Source organism: Erinaceus europaeus, chromosome 14 (assembly GCF_950295315.1).
Source record: "Erinaceus europaeus chromosome 14, mEriEur2.1, whole genome shotgun sequence".
Taxonomy (NCBI): domain Eukaryota; kingdom Metazoa; phylum Chordata; class Mammalia; order Eulipotyphla; family Erinaceidae; genus Erinaceus; species Erinaceus europaeus.
The window spans coordinates 12,689,113-12,714,940 of record NC_080175.1 but is presented as its reverse complement, the minus strand read 5'-3'; the positions used below and the strand labels follow the sequence as shown (position 1 = coordinate 12,714,940).

General features: G+C 39.0%; 1 protein-coding gene across 2 annotated transcripts in view; it reads left to right on the top strand.

The window, feature by feature from the left end:
* The window catches only part of TRUB1 (TruB pseudouridine synthase family member 1), a 52,407-nt gene extending 28,415 nt beyond the window's left edge, over window positions 1–23,992 (top strand). Inside the window, exons 5-8 of one of the 2 annotated variants that reach the window (XM_007519969.3) lie at window positions 14,099–14,171; window positions 17,364–17,503; window positions 19,800–19,856; window positions 23,193–23,992. In XM_007519969.3, the coding sequence (XP_007520031.2) occupies window positions 14,099–14,171; window positions 17,364–17,503; window positions 19,800–19,856; window positions 23,193–23,452 (530 nt within the window). In that variant the 3' untranslated portion in view covers window positions 23,453–23,992. The remainder of the gene's footprint in view (window positions 1–14,098; window positions 14,172–17,363; window positions 17,504–19,799; window positions 19,857–23,192) is intronic. The other variant, XM_060171223.1, reaches the window with a different exon arrangement.
* The last annotated feature ends 1,836 nt before the right edge of the window (window positions 23,993–25,828 follow it).

The window sequence follows — 25,828 nt, the reverse complement described above, 5'->3', positions numbered from 1 at the left end:
GATAAGAGAAACAGTGCCTGGCTTCCTCTGGTGTTTTCCAGATTCGCTCCCCTTCCAGCGACAGCATTTTGTTTCCACATGGCCCAGCTGTTGACCCAACATTGACTTGGCACACATCAGGCACCATGGAGACATAGGGCTGTTTGAAGTCTGTTTTGTTACATTGATCTGGTTGACCTTATGCTAATGCCAGACTATCTTAATTGCTGGTCAATTAGCAAGTCATTGCTACTTGTGCTAATAATAAACTATCTTAATTCATACCTTATTTCTTATGTATTTTTCTAACCGAAGAAAGATGTCTTCTAGTCCTGATTTGCTGTTTTTCAATTATGAACTGCCATGGAATCTTATTGAAAAAAACACCATTTTCCTTTATATATAGTACTTTCTTTTTGTTCAGATAGAAACTCATGTTACATTTCTAGAATAAGACCAATTTAATCACCATGTGTAATCAATTGATATAATTGTTGCATTTAGTTTGCTAATTTAGTTTAGGATTTTTGCATCTTTGTTTGTAAGAGCACCCTGTTTTTTGTTTATTTGTTTTGTTGTTTCCTTTGTTGAAAGTCTTTCACTAGTCCTGATAGCAAGATTATGTTAAACTCATGATATAAGTTGGAGAAGCATGGAGAGATTGCTAACTGGGAGAGCCTGTGTCCTGCTAAATTCAGCTCAGGCTTGAGCACTGTCACCACTTGAGAGCCGCAGAGCAGGGGAAAGCTCAGTGCTGTGGTGCCTCTTCCTCTCTCTGTCTCAGTCTTTCTCCTATCTGAATAATAATAATAATAAAGTCAGCCCCAGAATGGTAATGTCACATATGCTTGAGGGCCTGTACATGCTCGGTTCCAGCACTTCTGGGCCAAGCTTGCCCCCAACTCCATTCTTTTCATTTAAGATAGAGATAGAAATTGAGAGATAGGTAGGTAGGTAGGTAGACAGACAGACAGACAAAACCCAACATCACCACTCCATTCGTGGAGACTCCCCTGTGCTACTAGATTTCAAACCCTGGGCTTCATACATTATAAGGTGTTTGCCCTACCAGGTGCACTTTTGTCTGACCTCCCGCACAAGAAAATTTCTAGTCATGGAATTGATTTCTTTGCTAGCCATTGACCTTGATGTTTTTAAATTATTCTGTCCTTTTAGATCACTTTTTCACTGAGAAATGTCTCCAGTTCCTCCACATTTTCAGACTTATTGGTTAATAAGTTAATAGAGTTAATAGAGACAGAGAGGCAGGAAGAAAGTGGAGAATACCACAGGACTGAAGCTTCCTTCAGTGCAGTAGACATCAGGCTTGAGCCTGCGTTGCTCGCGGGGCGAAGCAGCACACTGTCCAACTGAACTGTTTCATCAGTCCTTAATTTATTTTTGTGAGAAAGAAAGAGATGGAGGCCAAGTGGTGATAACACCTGGTTGAGCACACACAGTACCAAATGCAAGGACCTGGGTTCAAGCCCCTACTCCCCACCTTCAGGGTTGATGCTTCATGAGTAATGAAACAGATCAGCAGATGTCTCACATTCTTTCTCTCTCTCAATTTCTCTCTGTCCTAACAAATAAGATGGGGGGGGGGGGCTCCAGGAGCAATAGATTCATAGAGCCAGCACTGAACCCTAACAATAACTGGTGGAAAATAAATAAATAAATATGTTGTATGCTTTACATTGGGTTCTAGTTCTCCCCCGCCAAGAAAATTGGATCAATCCAGTTGGTTTCGCGGGCCGGCCCCGCCCCTAGGAACCCCGCCAGAGTTGGAGGGTTCCTGAGTTCCAGAGTAAGAGGGAGTGCTTGCGCCGCCGCAGAGAGACAGCAGAGTTCTGTTTGGTGATTAGTTTGTCTTAGTTTATGAATCATTGTTCCTGAATAAAGAAATACAGCTTCCCTGCCCAGCCGTATGTCTCTGGTCGTCTCTGTTACCCGCCCGTGAAGCTAGCCCAGCCGGCAAGAGCCTCCGAATTTTTAACAACATAAATAAATATAACAAATAAAAAAGAAAGAAAGTGATGAAAGACCAGAGAAGGGCCCAGCTCTAAAATATGGCAGCTTGGGGGTTGAACATGGGCCCTCACACATGCAAATGCTGGTCTCTAGTGCACTGATCTATTTTCTACACACACACACACACACACACACACACACACACACACACACACACACTGCCTAGTGCATGGTAAAACATGCACTTTACCCCTGAATAATCAATCTCTTGACTCTTTAAAATTTCACTTATTTTATATATTTGAAATCTCTAAATTCTTCATATGTTTGATGCTATTTATAAATCACATTTAAAATTTTCAACACCTGATAGTTCATTACTAGTATATATAGAATGGGGTTCATTTTTCACATATTAATCTTATGTCTTTCAATCTTGCTAAACTGAGTTTTTTTTAATACTTATTTATGTATTTATTCCTTTTGTTACCCTTGTTTTGTTGTTGGATAGGACAGAGAAAAATGGAGAGAGGAGGGGAAGACAGAGAGGAGGAGAGAAAGATAGATACCTGCAGACCTGCTTCACCGCCTGTGAAGTGACTCCCCAGCAGGTGGAGAGCCGGGGCTGGAACTGAGATCCTTACGCCAGTCCTTGCGCTGAGCTATATGCGCTTAACCCGCGGCGGTACCGCCCAACTCCCAACTGAGTTATTTTTTAATTCTAATATCACTTTACTGAGGAAATGTTGTCTTATAGGATGTTTGTTGTCACAGGGAAACGTTTCCACATTTCCCCAAGACTGATGTGGTGTCAGTACATTTCACTCTCAACCAAACCGTTATTTTATTCCACTATCGGTAAACTGACTTATTAATTGTTCTAGGCTCTCTTATGTAGGCTTCTTATTAGGGTGGGCCTATTGGCATTTTCTTCCAGATCTGCATTAGTCCTATTTCTGAGACATGATTTTTCTGGCAGTTCTGTCAGATGTCTCACGTTTTCAATAGTTTTCTTTGATCTGGACTGTTGAAATTAAAACTTCTTTTAGCCTTGTAAGAAGTACAGGAAGTACGTGGTATTAGTTCTTTGATTATTTTTATTTTTTTATATTTATTTACTCCATTTTTGTTACCCTTGTTGTTTTATTGTTGTAGTTATTATTGTTGTCTTCGTTGTCGAATAGGACAGAGAGAAATGGAGAGAGGAGGGGAACACAGAGGGGGAGAGAAAGATAGACACTGCAGACTTGCTTCAACGCCTGTGAAGCGACTCCCCTGCAGGTGGGGAGCCGGGGTTCGAACTGGGATCCTTATGCCGGTCCTTGCGCTTTGCACCACCTGCGCTTAACCCGCTGCGCTACCATCTGACTCCCTATTTTTTTTATTATTATCTATTAAAAGGAAACACTGACAAAAACCATAGCATAAGAGGGGTACAACTCCACACAATTCCCACCACCAGAACTCTGTATCCCATCCCCTTCCTTTATAGCTTTCCTATTCTTCATCCCTCTGGGAGTATAGACCCACAGTCATTATGGTGTGTGTAGAAGGTGGAAGGTCTGGCTTCTGTAATGGATTCCCCACTGAACATGGGCATTGACAGGTCAATCCATACTCCCAGCCTGTCTCTCTCTTTCCCTAGTGGGGCAGGGTTCTGGGGAAGTGGGGCTCCAGGACACATTGGTGGGGTGGTCGTTTGCCCGGGAAGTCCGATTGGCATCATGGTAGCATCTGGGACCTGGTAGCTGAAAAAAGAGTTAACATATAGAACCAGACAAATTGTTGACTAATCATGAACTTAAAGGCTGGAATAGTTCAGATGAAGAGTTGGGAGTGGGGGGTCTACATTTTGTAGATAGGTAGTAGTCCTATTTTAGGTATATTTCAAAGAACCCATGACTATATTAATTTTTTTTTCCTGAGCACTGATCATCTCTGGCTTATGGTGGTGCGGGGAATTAAACCTGGGACCTTGGAGCCTCAGGCATGAGAATCTCTTTGCATAACTATTATGCTATTTACCTCTGCTCTCTTGGATAAATTTTGTAGAGTCACTACAGTGAGAGAGAGAGAGAGAGAGAGATTGAGAGAAAGAGAGAGAGAGAACACTAGGAATTTCACCAAATCTCAAGTGGGTCTCTTATAAACATCTTTTCCCCTATGTAATTCTCTCAAGATCCACCTGCTCTGCTTCCCCAGGTCTGACATCTGTTCTGTAAGAGCAGTGCTTTGAGGCCCCCTCCCTAAACTACAGTTAAGAAAGCAACTCTAAGTAAAAGTAAGTGACCATGGACCTTCCCTTATTTATTTATTTCTTTAGGGCTCTACAGCTTCTTAACTCTTTGTGACAGATGTTTGCATACAACTTACCACCAACGACAGCTTCCTCTACCTCAGTGCACTGTGCTCCCAACACCTTTTCAAGCTCCTCCTGCTTTTCCTTTTCATTTGTTTATTTTTTATTTCAATATTGGTTAATTAATGTTTTATATTCCACAGTAAATACAATAGTTTGTACATGCATAACATTTCCCAGTTTTCCATATAACAGTACAACCCCCTCTACGTCCTCTGTCATCCTCCTTGGATCTGTATTCTATGCCCCGCCACCCCCACCCCAGAGTCTTTTACTTTGGTGCAGTACGTCAATTCCAGTTCAGGTTCTGCTTGTGTTTTCTCTTCTGATCTTGTTTTTCAACTTCTGCCTGAGAATGAGATCATCCCATATTCATCCTTCTATTTCTGACTTATTTCACTTAACATGAATTTTTCAAGGTCCATCCAAGATCGGCTGAAAACAGTGAAGTCACCATTTTTTATAGCTGAGTAGTAGTATTCCATTGTGTAGATATACCACAGCTTGCTCAGCCACTCATCTGTTGTTGGACACCTGGGTTGATTACAGGTTTTGGCTATTACAAATTGTGCTGCTAAGAACATATGTGTACACAGATCTTTTTGGATGGGTGTGTTAAGTTCCTTAGGATATATCCCCAGGAGAGGAATTGCAGGATCATAGGGTAGGTTTATTTCTACCCTTCTGAGAGTTCTCCAGACTGCTCTCCACAGAGGTTGAACCAATTTACATTGGTAAACCAGCAGTGCAGGAGGGTTCCTTCTACCCCACAACCTCACCAGCATTTGCTACTGTTACCTTTTCAGATGTATGACATTCTCACAGGAGTGAAGTGGTATCTCACTGTTGACTTTATTTGCATTTTTTCTGACAATCAGAGACTTGGGAGTCTTTTTTCATGTGTTTCTCGGCCTTTTGGATCTCTTCTGTGGTGAATATTCTCTTCATGTCCTCCCTCAATTTTTGGATAGGGTTATTTGTTTTCTTGTTGAGTTTGGCAAGCTCTTTATATATTTTGGTTATTAAACTCTGGTCTAATGTATGGCATGTAAAGATCTTCTCCCACTCTGTGAGGGGTCTCTTGGTTTGGGTAGTGGTTTCTTTTGCTGTGCAGAAGCTTTTTAATTTAATGTAGTCCCATAGGTTTATGCTTGCCTTAGTCTTCTTTGTAATTGGATTCGTTTCACTGAAGATGTCTTTAAAATTTATGCAGAAAAAAGTTCTGCCAATGTTTTCCTCTAAGTATCTGATAGTTTCAGGTCTAACACTGAAGTCATTGATCTACTTGGAATTTACTTTTGTATTTGGTGAAATATAGTGGTTCAGTTTCATTCTTCGCATGTTCCAACCCATTTTTTCCAACACCATTTGTTGAAGAGACTCTGCTTTTCCCATTTAATAGTCTGGGCACCTTTGTCAAACATTAGATGTCCATAGGTGTGGGGGCTTACTTCTGGGCTCTCAATTCTATTCCACTGGTCAGTGTGTCTATTCATGTTCCAGTACCAAGCAGGTTTTTTTTTATTATTATTATTTGTGAGAGAACTGTAATAGGAAGTAGGTGAGGAGGGTATCTAAGTCTAAGTGGACACTATTTCATTATGAACTTGATACTGACTCACTACAGACTATTGTGTACTTTTGCTTTCAGGTATATATTTTGCCCTAATTTATGGATACATATGAACATAAGCTCTATCTTCTGGGGCCTGGCCTGTGTCTAGGTTTGGGGACTTTGTTAGGAAGTGAACTTCCTGGAATGGAATTAGAGAATACCATGCAAGGAAAGGTCTCACCCAAGTGATGAGGGTGAAGGGTTAGCAATCCATGCCTGACGTCTCTGTACACAGTTTGAGGTGAAGCATGCTGAGATGGTACTCGTTGCATTGATTAGGCTGGTATCGGTGGATGCAATATCATTTGGCCTGACTTGAGAGAAGCATGCAGGGACATGAGCCCCACCCCAGAGGTTCTAGGATTGGGAGAAACATAGGGTTTATAGAGGAAGCGGGAGATTCCTGTTGTCTTAGGGTTTAAGAAGACAATAGATAGTTATTGCAACAATCACATTGTTTGGCAGTTGGGTTAACTTTGAAAAAAATCCCTTTGTTAGGATTTGCTGTATCATACACATTCTCACCATATTTTATGTCCTTTGACATCATTTGCATTATTTGTCAAATATAACCAAGCAGTTTTGATGACGATGGCCCTATAATACAATTTGACATCTGGGAGTGTGATGCCTCCAGTTCTGTTCTACTCAAGATGGTTTTGGCAATTCTAGGTCTTTTCTGGTTCTAGATAACAGTTGTAGCATTTGTTCTATTCTCCAAAAAAATGTGGTTGGGATCTTGATGGGGATAGCATTAAATTTGTATATGGCTCTGGGTAGTATATTCATTTTGATGATGTTAATTTTTTCCAACCCATGAACATGGAATATCTTTCCTCTTCTTTGTGTCTTTTTCAGTTTCTTTGAGTAGTGACTCATAATTTTCAGTATACAAGTTTTTAACTTCTTTGGTTAGGTTTATTCCTAAATATTTTATTGTTTTTGTTGCGATAGTAAAAGGAATTGATTTCTGAATTTCAGTGTCTTCTAACTTAGTGTTTGCATAGAGGAATGCCACTGACTTTTGAATCTTAATTTTGTAGCCTGACGCCTTACTGTATTGCCTGATGGTTTCCAAAAGCTTCTTGCTGGATTCCTTAGGTTTTCTATGTATACTGTCATGTCTTCTGCAAATAGGGAGAGTTTGACTTCTTCTCTTCCAATCTGTATGTCTTTAATTCTTTGCTCCTGCCTGATTGCTATGGCAAGAACTTCCAACACTATGTTGAATAGTAATGGTGATAGTGGGCAGCTCTGTCTACTACCTGATCTGAGTGGAAATGCTTCCAGTTTTTCACCATTGAGTATGATGTTGGCTGTAGGTTTGCTATATATAGACTCCACTATCTTCAGGAATTTTCCATCTATTCCCATTTTCTGTAGTGTTTTGATCTTAAAGAGATGTTGTATTTTGTCAAAGGCTTTCTCTGCATTTATTGATATGACCGTGTGGTTTTGGGTCTTGCTTTTATTGATGTGGTGGGTCACGTTGATTGATTTATGTATATTAAACCAACCTTGCCTGCCTGGGATAAATCCCACTTGGTCATGATGAACAATCTTTTTACTATACTGCTGTATTTGGTTGGCTAGAATTTTGTTCAATATTTTAGCATCTATGTTCATCAGAGATAATGGTCTGTAGTTTTCTTTTTTGGTTGTGTCCCTGTCTGTTTTGGTATCAAAGTGATGTTGGCTTTATAGATTTATTTGGTTCTTCTCCCTTTTTTGTTTTGTGAGTCTGGCTAAAGTTTTGTCGATTTTATTCACTCTTTCGAAGTTTAGTTCTGTATTTTCCCTTTCATTGTTTTTTAAGTTCTACCTATGAGTGATGTCATCTTGTATTCTCCCCCTTCTAGCTTATCCCACTTAACATAATTCCTTCACATTTCATCTAAGATGTGGAGATTTCAACATTTCTTACAGTATTTGAATATATATACCACAGCTTACTTGCTTTTTTTTTTCCTCCAGGATTATTGCTGGGGCTTGGTCCACTACTCCTGTGCTTTTTAATTTTTTATTTAGTTATTTTTTTGATAGGATAGAGATAATTTGAGAGAGGAGAGGAAGATAGAGAGGGAGAGAGAAAGACACCTGCTTCACCACTTGGGAAGCAACGTCCAGCGGTGGGGAGTCAAGGGGTAGAACCAGGATCCCTCCGCGGGTCCTTGTGCTTTGTACTTTGTGTGCTTAACCCAGTACACTACTGCCCAGCCCCCTACCACAACTTTGTTAACCACGCATCTGTCATTGGGCATTTACGCTGTTTCTACATTTTGGCTATTACAAATAGTGCTGCTGTTAGTGTAGGTGTGCATAGATCTCTTTGGAGATGCACTTTTTTGTTCTTTAGAGAGATACCTAGTAGAGAGATACCTAGAAGACTAATGACTGGATCATATGGTAGGTCCATTTCAATGTTTAAAAATATATATTCATTTATTTTAATGAGAGAAATAGAATGAGAAAAAGACAGAAAGAACAGAGCAGTGCTTAGCTCTGGCTTGTGGTGACTGGAGATTGAACCTGTGGGCTGGAACCGGGATCCTTAAGCCGGTCCTTGCGCTTTGCTCCACGTGCTCTTAACCCGCTGTGCTACCCCAACTCCCTATCCACAAGTTTTATTCAAGAATGGGAGCTAGTCTCTGCCCTAATCCAACTTTCTAGCCTTTTCTTGATTCTGACATCATTTTCTCAGATAATAGTTTTATCCAACTTCATCCTGTCAAACTCAAGCAAAAACTACCATAGTCGTGTGCCCCTAGAAACATGCTTAAAATGGCCCCCCTAGCTTTCCTCCACCTTATGATTCCTAATCTCATTTGCTCTGTTCCTACTTTTTGGTTCCTGTTCATTATTCATTTTGTCTCAATTTATGTCCTGCTACCTTCCAGACATCGAGTTGCAGATGATACCATGATTCCATTCTGATTTCCCTGGGCAGATGACCTCACCAGTGTGTCCAAAAACTCACCTCTCCAGAGCTCTAACCCAGTAGAGAAAAATAGAAACAGGCTGGGGGTATGGCTAGACCTGCCAACACCCATGTCTAGCAAAGAAGCAATTACAGAAGCCAGAACTCCCACTTTCTGCACCCTCAAATTAATTTTGAGCCATATTCGCAGTGAAGGAGAAGTGATAGGAGGAAGAGGATAAGAGGACTCTGAACTCCAGCTCCATCAGGACCCAGAGAGAAGAGGAAAAAGGGAGGGACATTTAGATGTTGTAATAGGGCTATGTGTGGCTTGGAGGGGAAGAGAGGATAGGACCTGGAAGAAAAAGGGGGCAATTATATACAAATGTAGACAGATAGTTGTAGAGATGACGGTTAACCCGTGTCTGCAACCTTGGGAGAACTGCTGTGGCTTGAGAAGGAAGAACTGGGGATTCAGAGCTCTGGTGCTGGGATCGGTCTGGAATTATACCCCTGTTGACATGTAGCTTTGTAAATCAATATTAAATCACTAATAGGATTTTTAAAATGGTGAGAGGAGACTTACCGAGTGTTTACCAAAGAAGATACTCAGATGGTGAAGAGATGTGAAAAAAGTCATCAAAGTCATTCAAGACAACAATGAGATACCACCTCACACCTGTGAGAGTCATACTTTAAAAAATAACAGAAACAGCTAATGCTGGTGAGGATGGGGGAATGGAAAATTCTCAAAACCCAATTAGAAATTGGGTTCTGGAGATAGAATAATGGTTATCCAAAAGATTTTCATGCCTGAAAATCTGTGCCTCCATTCTTGTTCTTTTTTTTTTTTTCTTGCTCAGCAGTTCTTTTGCAAGTCTGCTTGTTTTTTGGTTCCAGGTAAACTTCTGTAACATTTGTTCTATTCCTTTAAAGAGATTGAATAGGACTTAGGTAAGGATTGCACTGAGTCTATATATTGCTCTGGGTAGAATGGTCATGTTAACAATGCTGATTCTTCCATTCCACTAGCACAGAATATCTTTCCATTTCTTTGTGCCTCCTGTTTTCTTTAGTAGGGACTCATATAGTTTTCATCACACAGTTCTTTTACCTACATGTTATTCCCTGATATCTAATTCTTTTGGTTCCTATTATAAGTGGGATTGATTTCTGGATTTCTTCTTCTTGTTCACTATATGCAAAAAAAGAAAAGAAAAGAAAAAAGGTTTGCTCCTGGTTTTTATAAATTGATTTTGTAGCCTGCCACCTTGCTATACTATGGAATAAATTCCAAGAGTTTTCTACCAGAAATTTTTGGACTTTCTGTGTATACTGCCATATCTATATTTAGTAATACTTGTACTTCTCTTCCAATTCAAGTTCCTTTTATTTCCTTGTCTTGCCTAATTACCATGGCTAGGTATTCTAAGACAGACTGTGTTGAATAGTGATGGTGATGTGGACAGCCTTGTCATTTCTGGTCTAAAAGGGAAACCTTTCAGTTTCTCACCATTGAGCGAGCTGCTGGTGGTGAGTTTGTGGTACATATTTATCTATTTTTTTAAGTCCATACATATTTCACTTAAGTACCAACTTTTCTGTTGTAGTTTTACTGAGTCAATACATTTTAAGCAAGTAATAATGTGTCAGTGACCTTTTTATATTATTTTTTATGAGAGTGACTTTCAGAACTAATTTAAAATGAATACTATCACATTAATGTTATATTAATGCTAATGATATATTTGCTGAACAACAAGAACAAAAATACCCAAACCCTGTGGTACTTGTATAATATTCATCTTCCTTTAACAAATGTGCTTCTGTGGACTTGTATCAACTACATTTGGCTTATAGATTTTTTTTATCCATTTATTTTTATATCCTATGTAGGTAAAGTATTTTTATATGACAAGGTAACTACAACTGTTTGGGTGGTACTGATATCAAGTTTGAGATACAAGTCAGCGAGTCAGCCTCACTAGATATTCACGGACAGTGACGATGTACTGTATTCTCTTCTTCCATCCAAGAACTAACCAGGCCCAAGAGCAGATGAGAACAGTGTGAATTCAGGGTGGTATGGCCATAGACAGGTGGTCCCTTCTATACTAGAACAGCATATATTGTTTTTATTGTAAAATAACTTGCTGCATAGCCTTTCTGTCTGATGATTCAAACGTCAGGTGAATGATCGGCCTGTGTGGCTTTAAAGTGCCCAGCTGACCTTGAGATTCAATTATTCTTCAGCAAGTTGAATTCAGTAAGAATATCAGCATCATCACAATTGTGTACATGATATATACATATATTTTTAATAGCTAAAACATGTATCTTTGTACATATATATGAATCTATATATACATGTATTTAAGCTGTGTTTGCCTTTAAGGAGTTTAGATTTCATTGACAAGATAATACCTGCATTATACATAGAGTATGTAATAGAAATTATATATGATTTATTTCAGATTGAATAGCACACATCATAAATGACTAAGATGTTCAGTCACAGAAAGAGATAGCATGCAGAAATAGAATGAGAAAGAGCACATTCTGTCATCTTTTGTGAGAGAATGTCAGAAAAAGAACCACCGAAGCAGGACAAAGGAACACACATTTGCTGCAATGTCAGTAAAGAGACCAGCTTAGCGGAAGCAGAAAGCTGTTTGGTGTTAATTTTAAAATGTGTGGCTATGTTATGAACCATTACAGGTTTGTCAACAGAGGCATTTCTTCAACAATGGCCAGCATACTGGTGGCATTAACTATCTAGCTTTGAAAGTTTTAAATACGGTACCACCAGTAATTATATTTTAATGTTACAGTGGAATAAAAATCTTGATGGAATGCACTCATCTGGTTCATGAGATATGTTTGAAAACTGATAAACAGAATAGTCATCTGAGATCTGCTTTTTTGGAGCTTTTAGTTGTTGGAGAAATTCTTTTGAGTTCAATGGCCCTTTTCTCTATGAGTCAGGAAGAGTCTAGATTCCTCCCCTCCCCCCATTAAGCTTGTAAGGATCAGTCACATTGCAGTAAAGACTGTCCTGCTATGTTGATATTGAAATATGGACACAGTATTCCATTTTGCTTTTTAGGTTTTTTTTCTAGTGTTAGAAGAGTAATCCCAAGCTTGCTGATAAGTTTGAATTTAGTATTGCTCAAACAAAATCAAATTTAAAATGTATATATCAAAATTAAACATTCCATTGACATTGACCTAAGCAAGTCCCAGAATGTTTCTGCAATACATTATTGAACACAAAATATTTGTACAGTCATCTATAAATATGAAAATTCCTAATATTGAATTTGAGTATGTCATTGTCTTCAGTGGAGCTTTGGAAAAGTTAACATTATGGAACTTATGTTAATACTGAGTTATTTTAAAGTCTATCAAAGCATGAAAATCTGATTTAAGTGAATGATTCTTTGAAAGCTTTTTTATGTCTTTATTTTTTTTTCTTTTATCTTTTTTTTAAATCTTTATTTACTTATTGGATAGACACAGCCAGAAGTCAAGAGGGAAGGGGATGATAGAGAAGGAGAGAGACAGAAAGACACTGCAGTCCTGCTTCACCACTCGTGAAGCTATTCCCCTGCAGGTGGGGACGGGGACTTGAACCTGGGTTCTTGCGCACTGTAACGTGTACGCTCAACCAGGTGCACGACCACCCGGCCCCTGTCTTTAAAATTCTTTCTAAAATCATTTAAAAATGTTTCATAATCATGCTTCAATGTTTACTGCTTAAGACATTATTTGTTTTTAATACTTTAAAATGTGGCAACAAGAAGTGAGTAGAGGCTCTCTCATACTGATGACTAGCCTCTCAGCTCCCCTCCTCTCTCCCCTCCTTCTCTTTCCTTTTTGTTTCTGAAAGATAGAAGAGAGACTTCACTGCATTGTTCCATCGCCAATGGAGCTCTCCTGGTGCTATTTGTGATGCTCCCACATAGTCCAAAGGCTCAAACTCAGGGCCTTCTACATAGAAGTCTGGGGCACTCTACTGGGTGAACTATCTTGAACCCTGTAATATCCCCCCCCCCTTTTTATATATCAATTTGCTAGTGAGACAAAAGTCAACTTTGAACATGTTCATTTAAAAGAACAGAGACATTCCAAGGACAGAGAAGGGAGGGAAGGAGACATAGAAATCTAACTTTACTTGGGGACAAAACTGAGTGTGAACGTATGAAATGAGTAGTATACAGGGAACCTCCACTCCCCACTTGCAGAGGGTATGCTTCACAAGGTCTTCAGCTGTCTGTCTTTCTCTCCCCCTTTCTATTTCCCCTCCACTCTCAATTTCTTTGTTCTGTTGAATAAAAATAGAAAGAAGGGGGGGGGGGAGTGGCATCTGGAAGTGGTGGATTCCTAGTGCAGGCACCGAGCTCCAACAATAACTCTGGTGGCAAGAAAAATAAAAATACAAATAAGATAAAAATGTATAGTATACCACAGAACAGTTTTGAAGTCTACCATATAAATTTTAGACTATGGATGGCTAACGTTTAAAAAATCTTCAGTATTGCCTTGTTATTTTTAGTACTTGCCTGGAGAAATTAGAGAACTTATGGGGAATTTTCCCCCTTTACTTACTGATTCATTCTCTCTCTCTCTCTCTCCCTCTCCCTCTCCCTCTCTCTCTCTCTCTCTCTCTCTCTCTCTCTGTGTGTGTGTGTGTGTGTGTCTGTCTGTCTTTCTATCACTTTTGCAGAAGTATTTCTATGACAAGTGCAATATTTTTCTCAGGTTTTCTAAATGCCATAGGAAGAACCGACTAAATATAAGAAGATAGTATCATTTTTACTGGAGAAAACATTGGAATACAGGAATCTGGCCTTACATTATCTCTTTAATGTATTTATTTATTTTATTCTCTCTCTCTCATACACACACACACACACACACACACACACACACACACACACACACAGACACTGAAAGGCAGAGAGAAAGAGTGAAAGAGACCACACAGCAACAAAGCTTCCTTCAATGCGGTGGTGGCCAGGTTCAAACCTAGGTCACACATGGCAAAGCAGTGCGCTGCTAATTCAGTTATTTCACTGGCCTCTCCTTTGTGCATTTTTATCCGTTTCAACAAGTTAAAACCTGACCTCTTAAACATACATTACAGTATAGATTCTGTTGGGAGTTTTCTGAAATGCATGTTAGGAGTTGCTGTAGCTGTGGAAACAGCAGCTGTTCTGTGGTTGTTTCAGTGTCACTTTGTTGTTCACTTTGGCAGATAAAATAACACAAGAAGATATTGAAAGCATCCTGCAGAAATTTACTGGGAACATAATGCAAGTACCTCCTCTGTAAGTTTTTGATTAGTGAATTTAAACTCACGCTTAACTTTATTTTCAAGTGACTTTAATGGGAAAACGGGACCTTCCTGTTACTATATGGTGAGGTGAGTTTTACATCAGAGGCAGGAAGTGACTTCTTTACTTAAAGGAGAGTCTGATTTAGTCAGGATGCAGACCTTGACTCTGGAAGAGATAATGGAATGTGGCCCCCATCTGTCCCCGGACACAGTGCGACACTTGCACATTTCCAATCTCTCTCTCTCTCTCTCTCTCTCTCTCTCCCCTTCTCCACTTAGAGATACCAGAGAGTTCTGGAGCCCAGAGATGTCACTTTCCTCAGAACACCTTCCTCAGAATAGATGTGAAGAGACCAGTCTAGTCTGCTACAGGTGTCAGAATTATAATTGAGTCCAGTTGTCATAGCATGTCAGGTATTAGGACCATGCCTTTTAATTCAGAATCTTTTGCTTCACAATTCTTTGCAATAAATGAAACACAGAAGAAAGTTTATTAAAAGGACAAGTATATTACTTTACCACTTAACCAACTTTTTGTACACATTACCATTTCAGCAGATTGGTTCACTGTTTTAAAACGACTGCCTATAAGATGTGTTATTATAAGTTACTGATAAGTCTTTTAGAATTTAGTATTATCAAAAAGAAGAAGAAAAAAGGCTTATAATGACACCCCACCCCTTCTGGGCTACAAATCTTGGTAAAGAAAGTATTTCCACAGAAAGCCTGCTAGGAGCAGCTGGCCAGCCTGTGGGGGTTGGTTTTGGGGTGAGGGGTCAGGGTGAATTCAGAAATAGCCAAGCCAAAGATCCTCCTTTCCTTTATCCTTTTGGCCTCTGTTTGCCAGCCCAGGAGTGAGTTATAGGACTCTTTTTTGGTGTTACCCTGACTACCCTTTGCTCTCTCCCTTACCACCGATGGTCAGAAATCCTTCTCTCTCCTGAGAGTCCCAGGTTGAAAGCTGCTTGTTCCTGGAGCTCACACCAGGTGTTGTGTCCAAGTTGCCATCTTGGCTCTGACACCAGAATCTACTATTATCAATCAATTTATTATTGGATAGAGACAGAGAAATTGAGAGAGGCAGGAGAGCTAGAGAGACGGATACTTGCAGCCTTGCTTCACCACTTGTGAAGCTTTCCCCCTGCAGGTGGGGCCCAGGGGCTTGAACCCAGGTCCTGTGCCCTGTAATGTGTGCACTTAACCAGGTGAGCCACTGCTTGACCTCTAGTTTAATATTTATTTTACATTTTTTAATTACTATTATTTTTTTTTCCTCCAGGGTTATTGCTGGGCTCGGTGCCTGCACCATGAATCCACCGCTCCTGGAGGCCATTTTTCCCCCTTTTTGTTGCCCTGGTTGTTGCAGCCTCGTTGCAGTTATTATTGCCATTGTTGATGTTGTTTTGTTGTTGGATAGGACAGAGAGAAATGGAGAGAGGAGGGGAAGACAGAGAGAGGGAGAGAAGACACCTGCAGACCTGCTTCACCGCCTGTGAAGCGACTCCCCTGCAGGTGGGGAGCCGGGGTCTCGAACCGGGATCCTTACGCCGGTCCCTGCGCTTTGCGCCATGTGCGCTTAACCCACTGCGCCACTGCCCGACCCCCTAATTATTATTTAAAAAAAAAACACTAAAATAATCTGTGGGAAATGTTCCTTCTCCTCTCCTCCTCCCCCTACCTTCTTTCTGCTTAATACCTGCTCTGTCTTCCCCTGATAGAGACAGAGAGACAGAGAGGCAGAGAGAGAGTAAAAGAGACCAAAGTTTCCTTTAATATAGTAGAGAGTGGACTTGAACCTGGGTCATGTACCTGACAAAGTAGCATACTATCCAAGTGAGCTTTTTTTTCCAACCCAGGAAATGTTGCTTCTCAGTTTTGTCCAAAATGTAAAGATTTTTAGGCTGAAGAAATGGTTCAGAGGGTAGAGTGCAGGACTTGCATACCTGAGCCCTTAGTTTTAACCCCCCAGTTACTGCATGTGCTCTGGCCTCTCTTTGTCCCATAAAATAAATTAAAAAATAAGTCTTTAAAGAGTAGCTTCCCATAGCTTATTAAAAATCATGAAAAAATTTTAAATGGCAACAAAATGAGAATAAACATTATTTTGGATCATTATTGTTAAATAATAACTAGTAGTTTCAAAGATGTTGTGTGTGTGTGTGTGTGTGTGTGTTTAAACATTTTCCTCTTTATTGGGGGATTAATGTTTTACAGTCACCAGTAAATCCAGCAGTTTATACATGCATAACATTTCTCAGTTTTCCACACAACAATACAACTCCCACTAGGTCCTCTGTCATCCTTTTCCAGGACCTGTACTCTCCCCCACCCCCCACCCCCCACCCCCCACCCCAAAGTCTTTTACTTTGGTTCAATACACCCGCTTTTTTTTTTTAATCAAGTTTTATCACACAAAAAAATAAGACCTGCTAAACAGATTATATGCTTACTAGAAACATTTGGAAGTTGTTATAAGAAAATGAGTATCACTGTAATAAGAACTGTTTCAGGAAAACACAATTGAAGTCATTGTGACCAGAGAGCTTCGGCCCTTAACACAAACTGAGGATTAGTGCAGCCATGAAGAGACCCCCTGCAAGAAGTTGGTTCAGAATAAAACTGACACTGTTGCTCAGTGAGTGCCAAAACTGACCTATATTAACCTCTAAGATATTGAGGAACTCTCCCTGACGCCATTTTGGAGTAAATAAAAGGAAAAACAAGGAGCTAGGAAAAATGTATAGTGATTGTGTAAAAAGACTGTGCAGTCTCAGTCATTCCTCGTAGACCAGCATAAGCTAGAGCTGAGCAGTGCTCTGGGGAGAAAGAAAAGAAAAGAAAGATAGAAAAGAAACTAGTTCATTTTTATTTTATTTTTTTATTTTTTTTTTTATCTTTACTTATTTATTGGATAGGGACAGCCAGAAATTGAGAGGGAAGGGGGTGGTAGGAAGGGAGAGAGACAGGGAGACACCTGCAGCCCTGCTTCACCACTCGCAAAGCTTTCACCTTGTAGGTGGGGACCAGGAGCTCGAACCCAGGTGCGCCACCATCCTGGCCCCACTAGTTCATTTTTAAACAGGGGTTTTTATTTAAATGGCTGTCTAGTCACCACCACCCCCATGATGTAATCTGGAATTATTCTCTCTCTCCATTCTTCCTCCTACCTCACTTATCTTGCCAGCTATTCGGCACTGAAGAAAGATGGACAGAGACTTTCAACATTGATGAAGAGAGGTGCGACTGTAGAAGCAAAGCCCGCCAGGCCAGTCACAGTTTACAGTCTCTCCCTTCAGAATTTCCAGCCGCCATTTTTCACTTTAGGTAAGGTGGGAAAATTCGAAATCATTTCTGTTCATATGCATCTTTACTTACTTATTTTTATTTGACTACTTTCGTATAGTTTTGATAGGATTTTGAATAGAACTTAAGGATTTTAACACCTTTTGAGAAACAGCACAGCGAGCATATTAGTATACTAGCTACACCCTTTTTCAAAAACAGGCTGGGGTTTCCATTTATTGTACTATGTTGTCTTACTATTAAGTTGGAAAAACTTACCTTGGATATCTACATGGAGACTGTAGGTAAGGAGTATATGTTTCCAGATTTTTATATTCAGTATTTGATTATCTTACAGATACTTACTTCCTCATGTTGGCTAGCAACTGACAGTGAAGTATTTGTTAATTTGTCTTTTTAGAAGAAAGCATTTTTCATTTTTGAACAAGAAATTCTAAGTGATGTAATTTTTTTTCTTCCCCTCTCTCTTTTTTTTTTTTTTTGTCACCATAAATTTATTGGATAAAGATTGTGAAAATAAATAATAAGTTAGGCAAAAGTCATTTCTTAGAAGTAAATTTTCATTCAGGTTGTCAGTTTGAATTTGTCTATAGTCCATATTTGTATAAATTCAAAAAGTAAAAGGTTTCTACAGTTGGAAGTTTTGTAGGAAGTTCAGTACGTAAGAGCTGAGAAGAAAGCAAATCTGTAGTGCTTCCAAATCCTCTGCTTCTCTTGATCCTACTCTTAATCTCAGTGCATACGGAGTAAGAATTCCTTTTAGAACAGTTTCCCCAAATCTTTTTTCCCTTAAACTTTATTACTTTTATCCACTAGCATTCTATTTAATGTTTATTAAATTCCTGTAGAATGCGGGTACTGTTTCATTAAAGAAATCAGTCCTTTCCCCAAGTTTCCTGATTAAAAAATGTTTGACATAATGGGAAACACATACTAGAAGAGCCTCCTTCCTTTCCATGAGAACTCAGCAGCTGGGTTGGCAGAGTAAACATTACCTAGCAGAGCAAGGGGAACAAAAGCATTTCCAGTTGCATTATAGTTACAAAGTATTTAATTTTCTTTCCTTTTTGTTTGTTTGTTTTTGCCTCCAGGGTTATCACTGAGGCTCTGTTGCCTGCACTATGAATCCACTGCTCCTGGAGGATATTTTTTCCCATTTTTGTTACCCTTGATTCCCATGTTGTTGTTATTGCTGTTGTCGTTGTTGGATAGGACAGAGAGGAACTTGAGTGAAGGGGGAGACAGAAAGGTGGAGAGAAAGACACCTGCAGACCTGCTTCACCACCTGTGGGGAGCACGGGGCTCGAACTGGGGGATCCTTGTGCCGGTCCCTGTGCTTTGCGCCATGTGCGCTTAATCCGCTGCACTACTGCCCAGCCCCCAGTATCTAATTTTCTTTATTGGGGGGTTGTAGTAATCCAAGTGCTGTTTTTGCACCAAAGTCAAATATAGTGTAAGAATAGTAGTGTTTTTTTTTTTAATCTCAGCAGTGCCCCCCAACCCCAATCTTGAGCTTATGGGAAAAAAATGAATTAAAATCCCCAGGTGGTGGGTTCTGGCTAATTCCCCAAATGACTTTATTCCTATGGTAAGACTGGAAACAGCTGGAATGTTGTTGCAGTTCATTCTAGATAGATGAATAAAAATAATGCAGAAGCCTGCTTATCCAGTCAATTTATATTACACTGTGTTTTGAAGATACTTAAATATGCATACAGCCCTGGGACATTGTATAATTTACAATTATTTCATGATTTTTTTCAGTTATTTCATGATTTCCAAGTGTAGATTTAAATCTGCTGAGGGCTTTGTGTAGTACATTACCCTGAGACATAATCCAGGCCACTAAAAAAGGCTTATGTATTTATTTGTCACATTTTTGAGTGAATAAATCTGAAAATATATTTAAAATACACAGTTCATGATAACAAAGCTGAGATGTCTCACCATTAAAAACCTATTAAATGAACAAGACAAGATATTTTTTTTTAAATTACAGTTCATGATAGCAAAGCTGAGATTCGTAACTATTTAAAACCTATTAAATGAACAAGGTTGAAATATTAAAATGGCGTGACTTGCCAGTTAATTTAAAATGTGTTCATGAATTTCTGCTATTTGCTTTCTCCACACTCTGACTTTTCAATCTCACAAACACATATGCCACTAGATGAATAATTTATGTCTTAGCACATAAATATTTTATCACTCAATTGTTTGCATAGTGCATTTTTACATTTGTTTAGGGGCATCATTTCTATGTAAAGTGGATTTCATAGGACGTTAGCAATTTACCATGTCACTGTTAACATTCCAGATGTTGAATGTGGAGGAGGTTTTTATATCAGAAGCTTGGTCAGTGACATTGGCAAAGGTAAGAATAAAGATGAACCATGAATTATCATTTTGAGGAGAGTAGCCTTTTTTGATGGAAAGAAGGAATTTCCTGATTTTTGCATCTCTGAGTTTTGGTCTTAGGAATTTCACTCTTGTTGCTTTGGGCTTTAGAAGCATTGCAGATTTATGGCATACAATTATCAACATCAGCAGCTGTGGGGAAATGCTTGTTGTGGAAAAGAAGAGAGAGAAAGGAACAGAAAATGAGAGGGAAATAATGAATGTTAAGGACCAACATATTTTAAGCACATAATACTTTACCTCTCAGAAGAGATCACAAAAACGGAGCCTTCTGAAAGTTATTTTCATTGATATACGTCTGACACTTGGGGGCTGGACAGATCAGACCATCTCAGCTGCAAAGTAAGAGTAAGGATTAGCTTGCTGGATTGCTTCATAGGTTAAGTAAGGAAAGTGGAATGCAGATACCTTGTGAACTTTAAAGCATTTTATAAGGTGTTATTAAACATTATTTTGTTGCTTAATCATCTCATTGAATTGTTGCAATTTTAGGATAGCGAGCGAAAGAAATTAAGAGGAGATAGGGAGAGAGAAGGAGAGATACCTTCAGCATTTATGAAGCTTCTCCCCTAGAGATGAGGACTGGGGTCCTGAACCTGGGTCCTTGCACAAGGTGACATGTGAGCTCAACCAGGTGTACCATCACCTGTCTGAATTGTTACATTTTTATTAGAGATGGTTTTAAAGAATTGAATCTATTCTTGATAGTCATTTGGACAATCATGCAGGGATGGCAGAATAGCTTACTTGGATATGCTGAGGCTACTGTGACCCAGGTTTGAGTCCAGCCCACCACACTGTAGGAAGCTCTTTTTTTTTTTTTCCCCAAAAATATTTTTCTTCAGTTGGGGTGAATTAATGGTTCACAGTCAACAGTAAAACATAGTAGTTTGTACATGTGTAACATTTCTCAGTTTGCCACATAATAATTCAACCCCCTCTAGGTCCTCTTTTTGCCATCATGTTCCAGGACCTGGTTGCAATGCGCCAAATCCAGTCCAAGTTCTGCTTTGTGTTTTCTTATTTTTCAACTTCTTTATTATTATTAGTGATTCAGTAATGATCAACAAGGTTGTGGGATAAGAGGGGTACAATTCATACAATTCCCATCCCCTCCATTAGAAGCTTCCTGTTATTTTTTTAAAAGATTTTATTTATTTATTAATGAGAAAGAAAGGAGAAAAATCCCAGACATTCCTCTGGTACATGTGCTGCCAGGGATTGAACTCAGGAGCTCATGCTTAACAGTCCAATACTTTATCAGCTGTGCCACTTCCCAGACTACACTTCCCTATTCTTTATCCCTCTGGTAGTATGGATCAAAGATCTTTATGGGGTACAGAAGGTGGGAGAGCTGGCTTCTGTGATTGCTTCTTTGCTGGACATGGGTGTTGACAGATTGATCCATACCCCAGCCTGTCTCTACCCTTCCCCAGTGGAGTAGTACAGACTCTGGGGAGGTGGGGTTCCAGGACACATTGGTGAGGCTTTCTGCCCAGGAAATTCAAGTTGATGTCATGGTAGTATTTTTCAACTTCTGTCTATAAGTGAGATCATCCCATATTCATCCTTCTCTTTCTGACTTATCTCACTTAACATGATTCCTTCAAACTCTACCCAGGATGAGGTGGAGAAAGTGAAATCACCATTTTTAATAGCTGAGTAATAATATTATATATCTTTCTCAACCACTCACCTGTTGTTGGACACCTGGGTTGCTTCCAGGTTTTGGTTATGACGAATTATGCCACTATGAACATAGGTGTACACAAATCTTTTTGCATGGGTGTGTTTGGTTCCTTAGGATTTATTCCCAGGAGAGGAATTGCAGGGCCATAGGGAAGGTTCACTTCTAGCCTTCTAAGAGTTCTCCCTACTGGAAGCTCTTTTTTCAAATTTTCTTTTCTATCTCTGTCTTTAGAAAGAAAGAAAGAAAGGGACAAAAAAGTGTCAAGAGATAGCAGACCTGGTAGACCTGGTCAAGCTCCACCTCACCAAGCACAGCGATCCTGGGTTCAAGACCTAACATCATGGGAGCTGAGCGGTAGTGCAGTGGGTTAAAAGCAGGTGGCGCAAAGCACAAGGATCAGCATAAGGATCCTGGTTCGAGCCCCCGGCTCCCCACCTGCAGGAGTCACTTCACAAGCGGTGAAGCAGGTCTGCAGGTGTCTATCTCTCTCTCTCCCTCTCTCCATTTCTCTCTGTCCTATCCAATAACGACATCAATAACCACAATAACAACTACAACAATAAAACAACAAAGGCAACAAAAGGGAATAAATAAATAAATAAATAAATAAATATGTTTTAAAAAGATCTAACATCATAAGAAACCAAATAACAACTCTGGCATTTCTGCCTACCCCCTCTTTTCTCCTGCTTATTTTTCTTTTCTATCTAAAATTGGAATAATGAAAAAGTTGGAATCCAGATAAGTAGTACTATACATGTGGGAGACCCTGATAACTTGTTAAAAATAATTATTATTATTGTGGTTTATATACACAGTGGAATACTACTCAACTATTAAGAATGATGAATTGGGAGTTGGGCGGTAGCGCAGTGGGTTAAGCACACGTGTTGCAAAGCGCAAGGACCGGCATAAGGATCCCGGTTTGAGCCCCCAGCTCCCCACCTGCAGGGGAGTCGCTTCACAGGCGGTGAAGCAGGTCTGCAGGTGTCTAGCTTTCCCTCCCCCTCTCTGTCTTCCCCTCCTCTCTCCATTTCTCTCTGTCCTATCCAACAACAACAACATCAATAACTACAACAATAATAGCCACAACAACGATAAACAAGGGCAACAAAAGGGAAAATAAATAAATATTAAAAAAAAAAAAAAGAATGATGAATCCACCTTCACTTCATCTTGGATGGAGCTTAAAGGAATCATGTGAGATAAGCCAGAAAGAGCATGAGTATGGGATGGTATCACTCATAGACAGGACTTGAGAAATAAGAACAGAAGGGGAAACAAAGTAGACTTTGGACTGGGTTTGGTGTATTGCGCCAAAATGAAGACCTCTGGGGTGGGGGGTGTGGAGAAGGAAGTGTTATGATCCTGCTCCATGGTGGTGGAGGAAGACCTACCTGTGTGTGTGTGTTGGGGGGGTGGGGGGGCTTAGAGTGTTTTGGAGCAAACTGAGACATTTTACACATGTCCCAACCACTGTATATCATTAATCCCCCCCATAAAAAAGAAACGAAAAATAATTTAAAAGAGTATTGATTTTGAAATACCAAATCATTGACTTCAGGATTTTTTTTTTTTTCTTTTCACCTTTTGTTACTGCAGAGCTCTCTTCCTGCGCCAGTGTGCTAGAGCTGACCCGAACCAGGCAGGGGCCATTTACGCTAGAAGAACATGCCCTTCCGGAGGACAAATGGACAATCGATGCTATCGCACAGTCTCTGGAGCACTGCTCCGCTCTTTTCCCAGCAGAACTGGCACTTAAGAAATCAAAACCCAAAGAGTCTAATGAGCAAGCTTTGAGCTGTGAATATATAACTTTCAATGAGACCAAGGGAGAGAATGACATCATTAAGACAGTTTAAACTTAGCTTGGAATTGTCTTCAGCTGACATTTGAATTCTGTATGCAGAGTGGCAATCTGTGTGCAAAAGACTTTTTTTTTTTTTTTTTTTTTGCCCATTGTTTACAGTTTCTATAATGTGCAATGTCTTGGCTGTATATTATATAAATAGCCTTACAGTTGCTCATTTCTTTCTGGATAGTCTTCTGTGATCTTATTAGGCTATTAGATTGGATTCAGGAAAATCAACTTTCTGATTTCGATCTCTTTTCAAGTCTTGTGGAAAAAAAGATTGAACACATTTTTCTAATTAAAGAATGAAATCTAAGCTACATTTTTTTTTCTTTCTTGGTGTCTAAATGAATGTAGATTTGTTACTTTGACTTTCTGACAACTATGGTATAGAAATTCTTTAACTATGTTAGCAAAGCCATCATTCAGCTCTCTTATGTTTTAGAGACAGTTTTTTTTTTTTTAGTGACATTTCTTTGCTAAGGCTGTATTTATCTGGTGATAACTGTTAATTTACATTTTGAAAATGAATAAACTTTTATAATAAATACTTGCAAGTGAGCTAAATTGTTGCTGCTACCACTTATGTGATGTAAATCAAAGATGAATTCTTTAACTAAATTCTCTGCTGTTTTTCCATTAGTGCAGAGGACAGTTCCTAGGACTTCATTTTGGCAGCTATTACATCTTTTCCTAGTTTCTCCCTCTCTTCCCTCTCCCTCATCTATCGCTTCTGTTGGCCTTTTTTTTTTTTTCCTTTTTATTTGATAGGAAAGATAACTTGAGAGAGGTTAGAGATGGAGAGAGAAAAAGAGACATCTGTAGCACTGCCTTACATCTTATGAAGCTTTGTCCCTGTCATCAGTGGTCGGGGCTTGAACCCAGGTCCTTGAGCATGGTGACATGTATGCTTAACTGGGTGTGCCACTGCTTGGGCCCTAAAATCACATAGTTTAAAGAAATCAAATCAAAGAATGTGTTTTTATTTAAAATTTCTTTCTGTTAGTACTTACATACCTTTTTATGGGGCATTAATCCTCCTGACATGTTTTTTGTTTCTTTGTTTATTGCTTTTCAGATGATATTTATAGATGTAGAGATAGCAGCTCCACATTTCTAGTTCATCTCTCTGTTCTAAACATATTAAAAGTTTTTTTTCAAATATTTGTGTTCAAATACTCTACTGAAACTTCTCTTTCCCCCTTTTGCCATAAGTTTGGAAATATATTTGACAATGCCCAAGACTAACTTTCATTTGTAGTAAGGGCTATGTATTTTTGTTTTGGGAAAGAAAAATATTATACAGCCAGTCTGTAGAAATGTTGAATTATATTTCATTTACTAGGGAGAAAAAAGTTTCAAAAGGTGGATTTGTTAAACATTTCATAAAATAAGAAATTTTTAGATTTTTACAGATAATTTACATTAAAGATCATAGCCTTTACATTTAAAAAATATTAAAGAATATAAACAATATTTTATTGGTGATTAGACAGCATAAAAAGCTATTCTTAAAGGGGCCGGGTGGTGGCGCACCTGGTTGAGTGCTCATGTTACAATGCACAAGGACCTGGGTTCAAGCCCCCAACTCCCACATGCAGAGAGAAAGCTTTACAAGTGGCAAAGCAGTGTTGCAGGTGTCTGTCTCTCTCCTTCTCTCAGTTTTGTTTTTTTTTAATTTTCCCCTCCCCTGTCAGTTTCTGGCTGTCTTTATCCAATAAGTAAATAAAGGTAATTTCTAAAAAAAGCTATTCTCAATAGAGAATTTTCTACATATTGACAACATTTTTAGGAGAAAGTGTTAAAACTAGTTTTTGTGATGACACAGTAAGAAAAATAGTTTGATGTTACATTAAAATATCAAACACACTAAGTTGATTGTTGAAAGTTTGTAGTTTTACTTACTTATGTCAAGTGCTCTGCAGTGTCAAGAAAATGTAGAAGTAACTGTTTCCCTCAGGATGGCCAAAATTATAGTGAGTATTCATGCATTGCCAGTTAAGGCCCAAAGAGAGGAGTACTTACAGTTTAGAAAACAAGGCATTTCTGCTCTATTTTGTCAATTTAAAAATTGTCCTATGTAAGTTGAAGAAGAACAGAGATTATTAAGACAAGATATATTTTAATTAATAACCTATCTTTTATATTGAAACCATTGAAGCAAATAGTGCCAACTGGGAAAAAAAATAAATCACCCACAATCCTTACCATCCTGATGTAGTGAATCATTCATTTTTGTACTACTGTGTTCTCTTTATCTGTTGACATGAAGTGGACCAATGAGGTGCCAATTATACTTTACAATTGATTTTTCCAATTTTATATACTGGCTCTATGGGTGTTAGTCTTGGTAATAATAACTTCATACTTCTACACATAGAGTTTA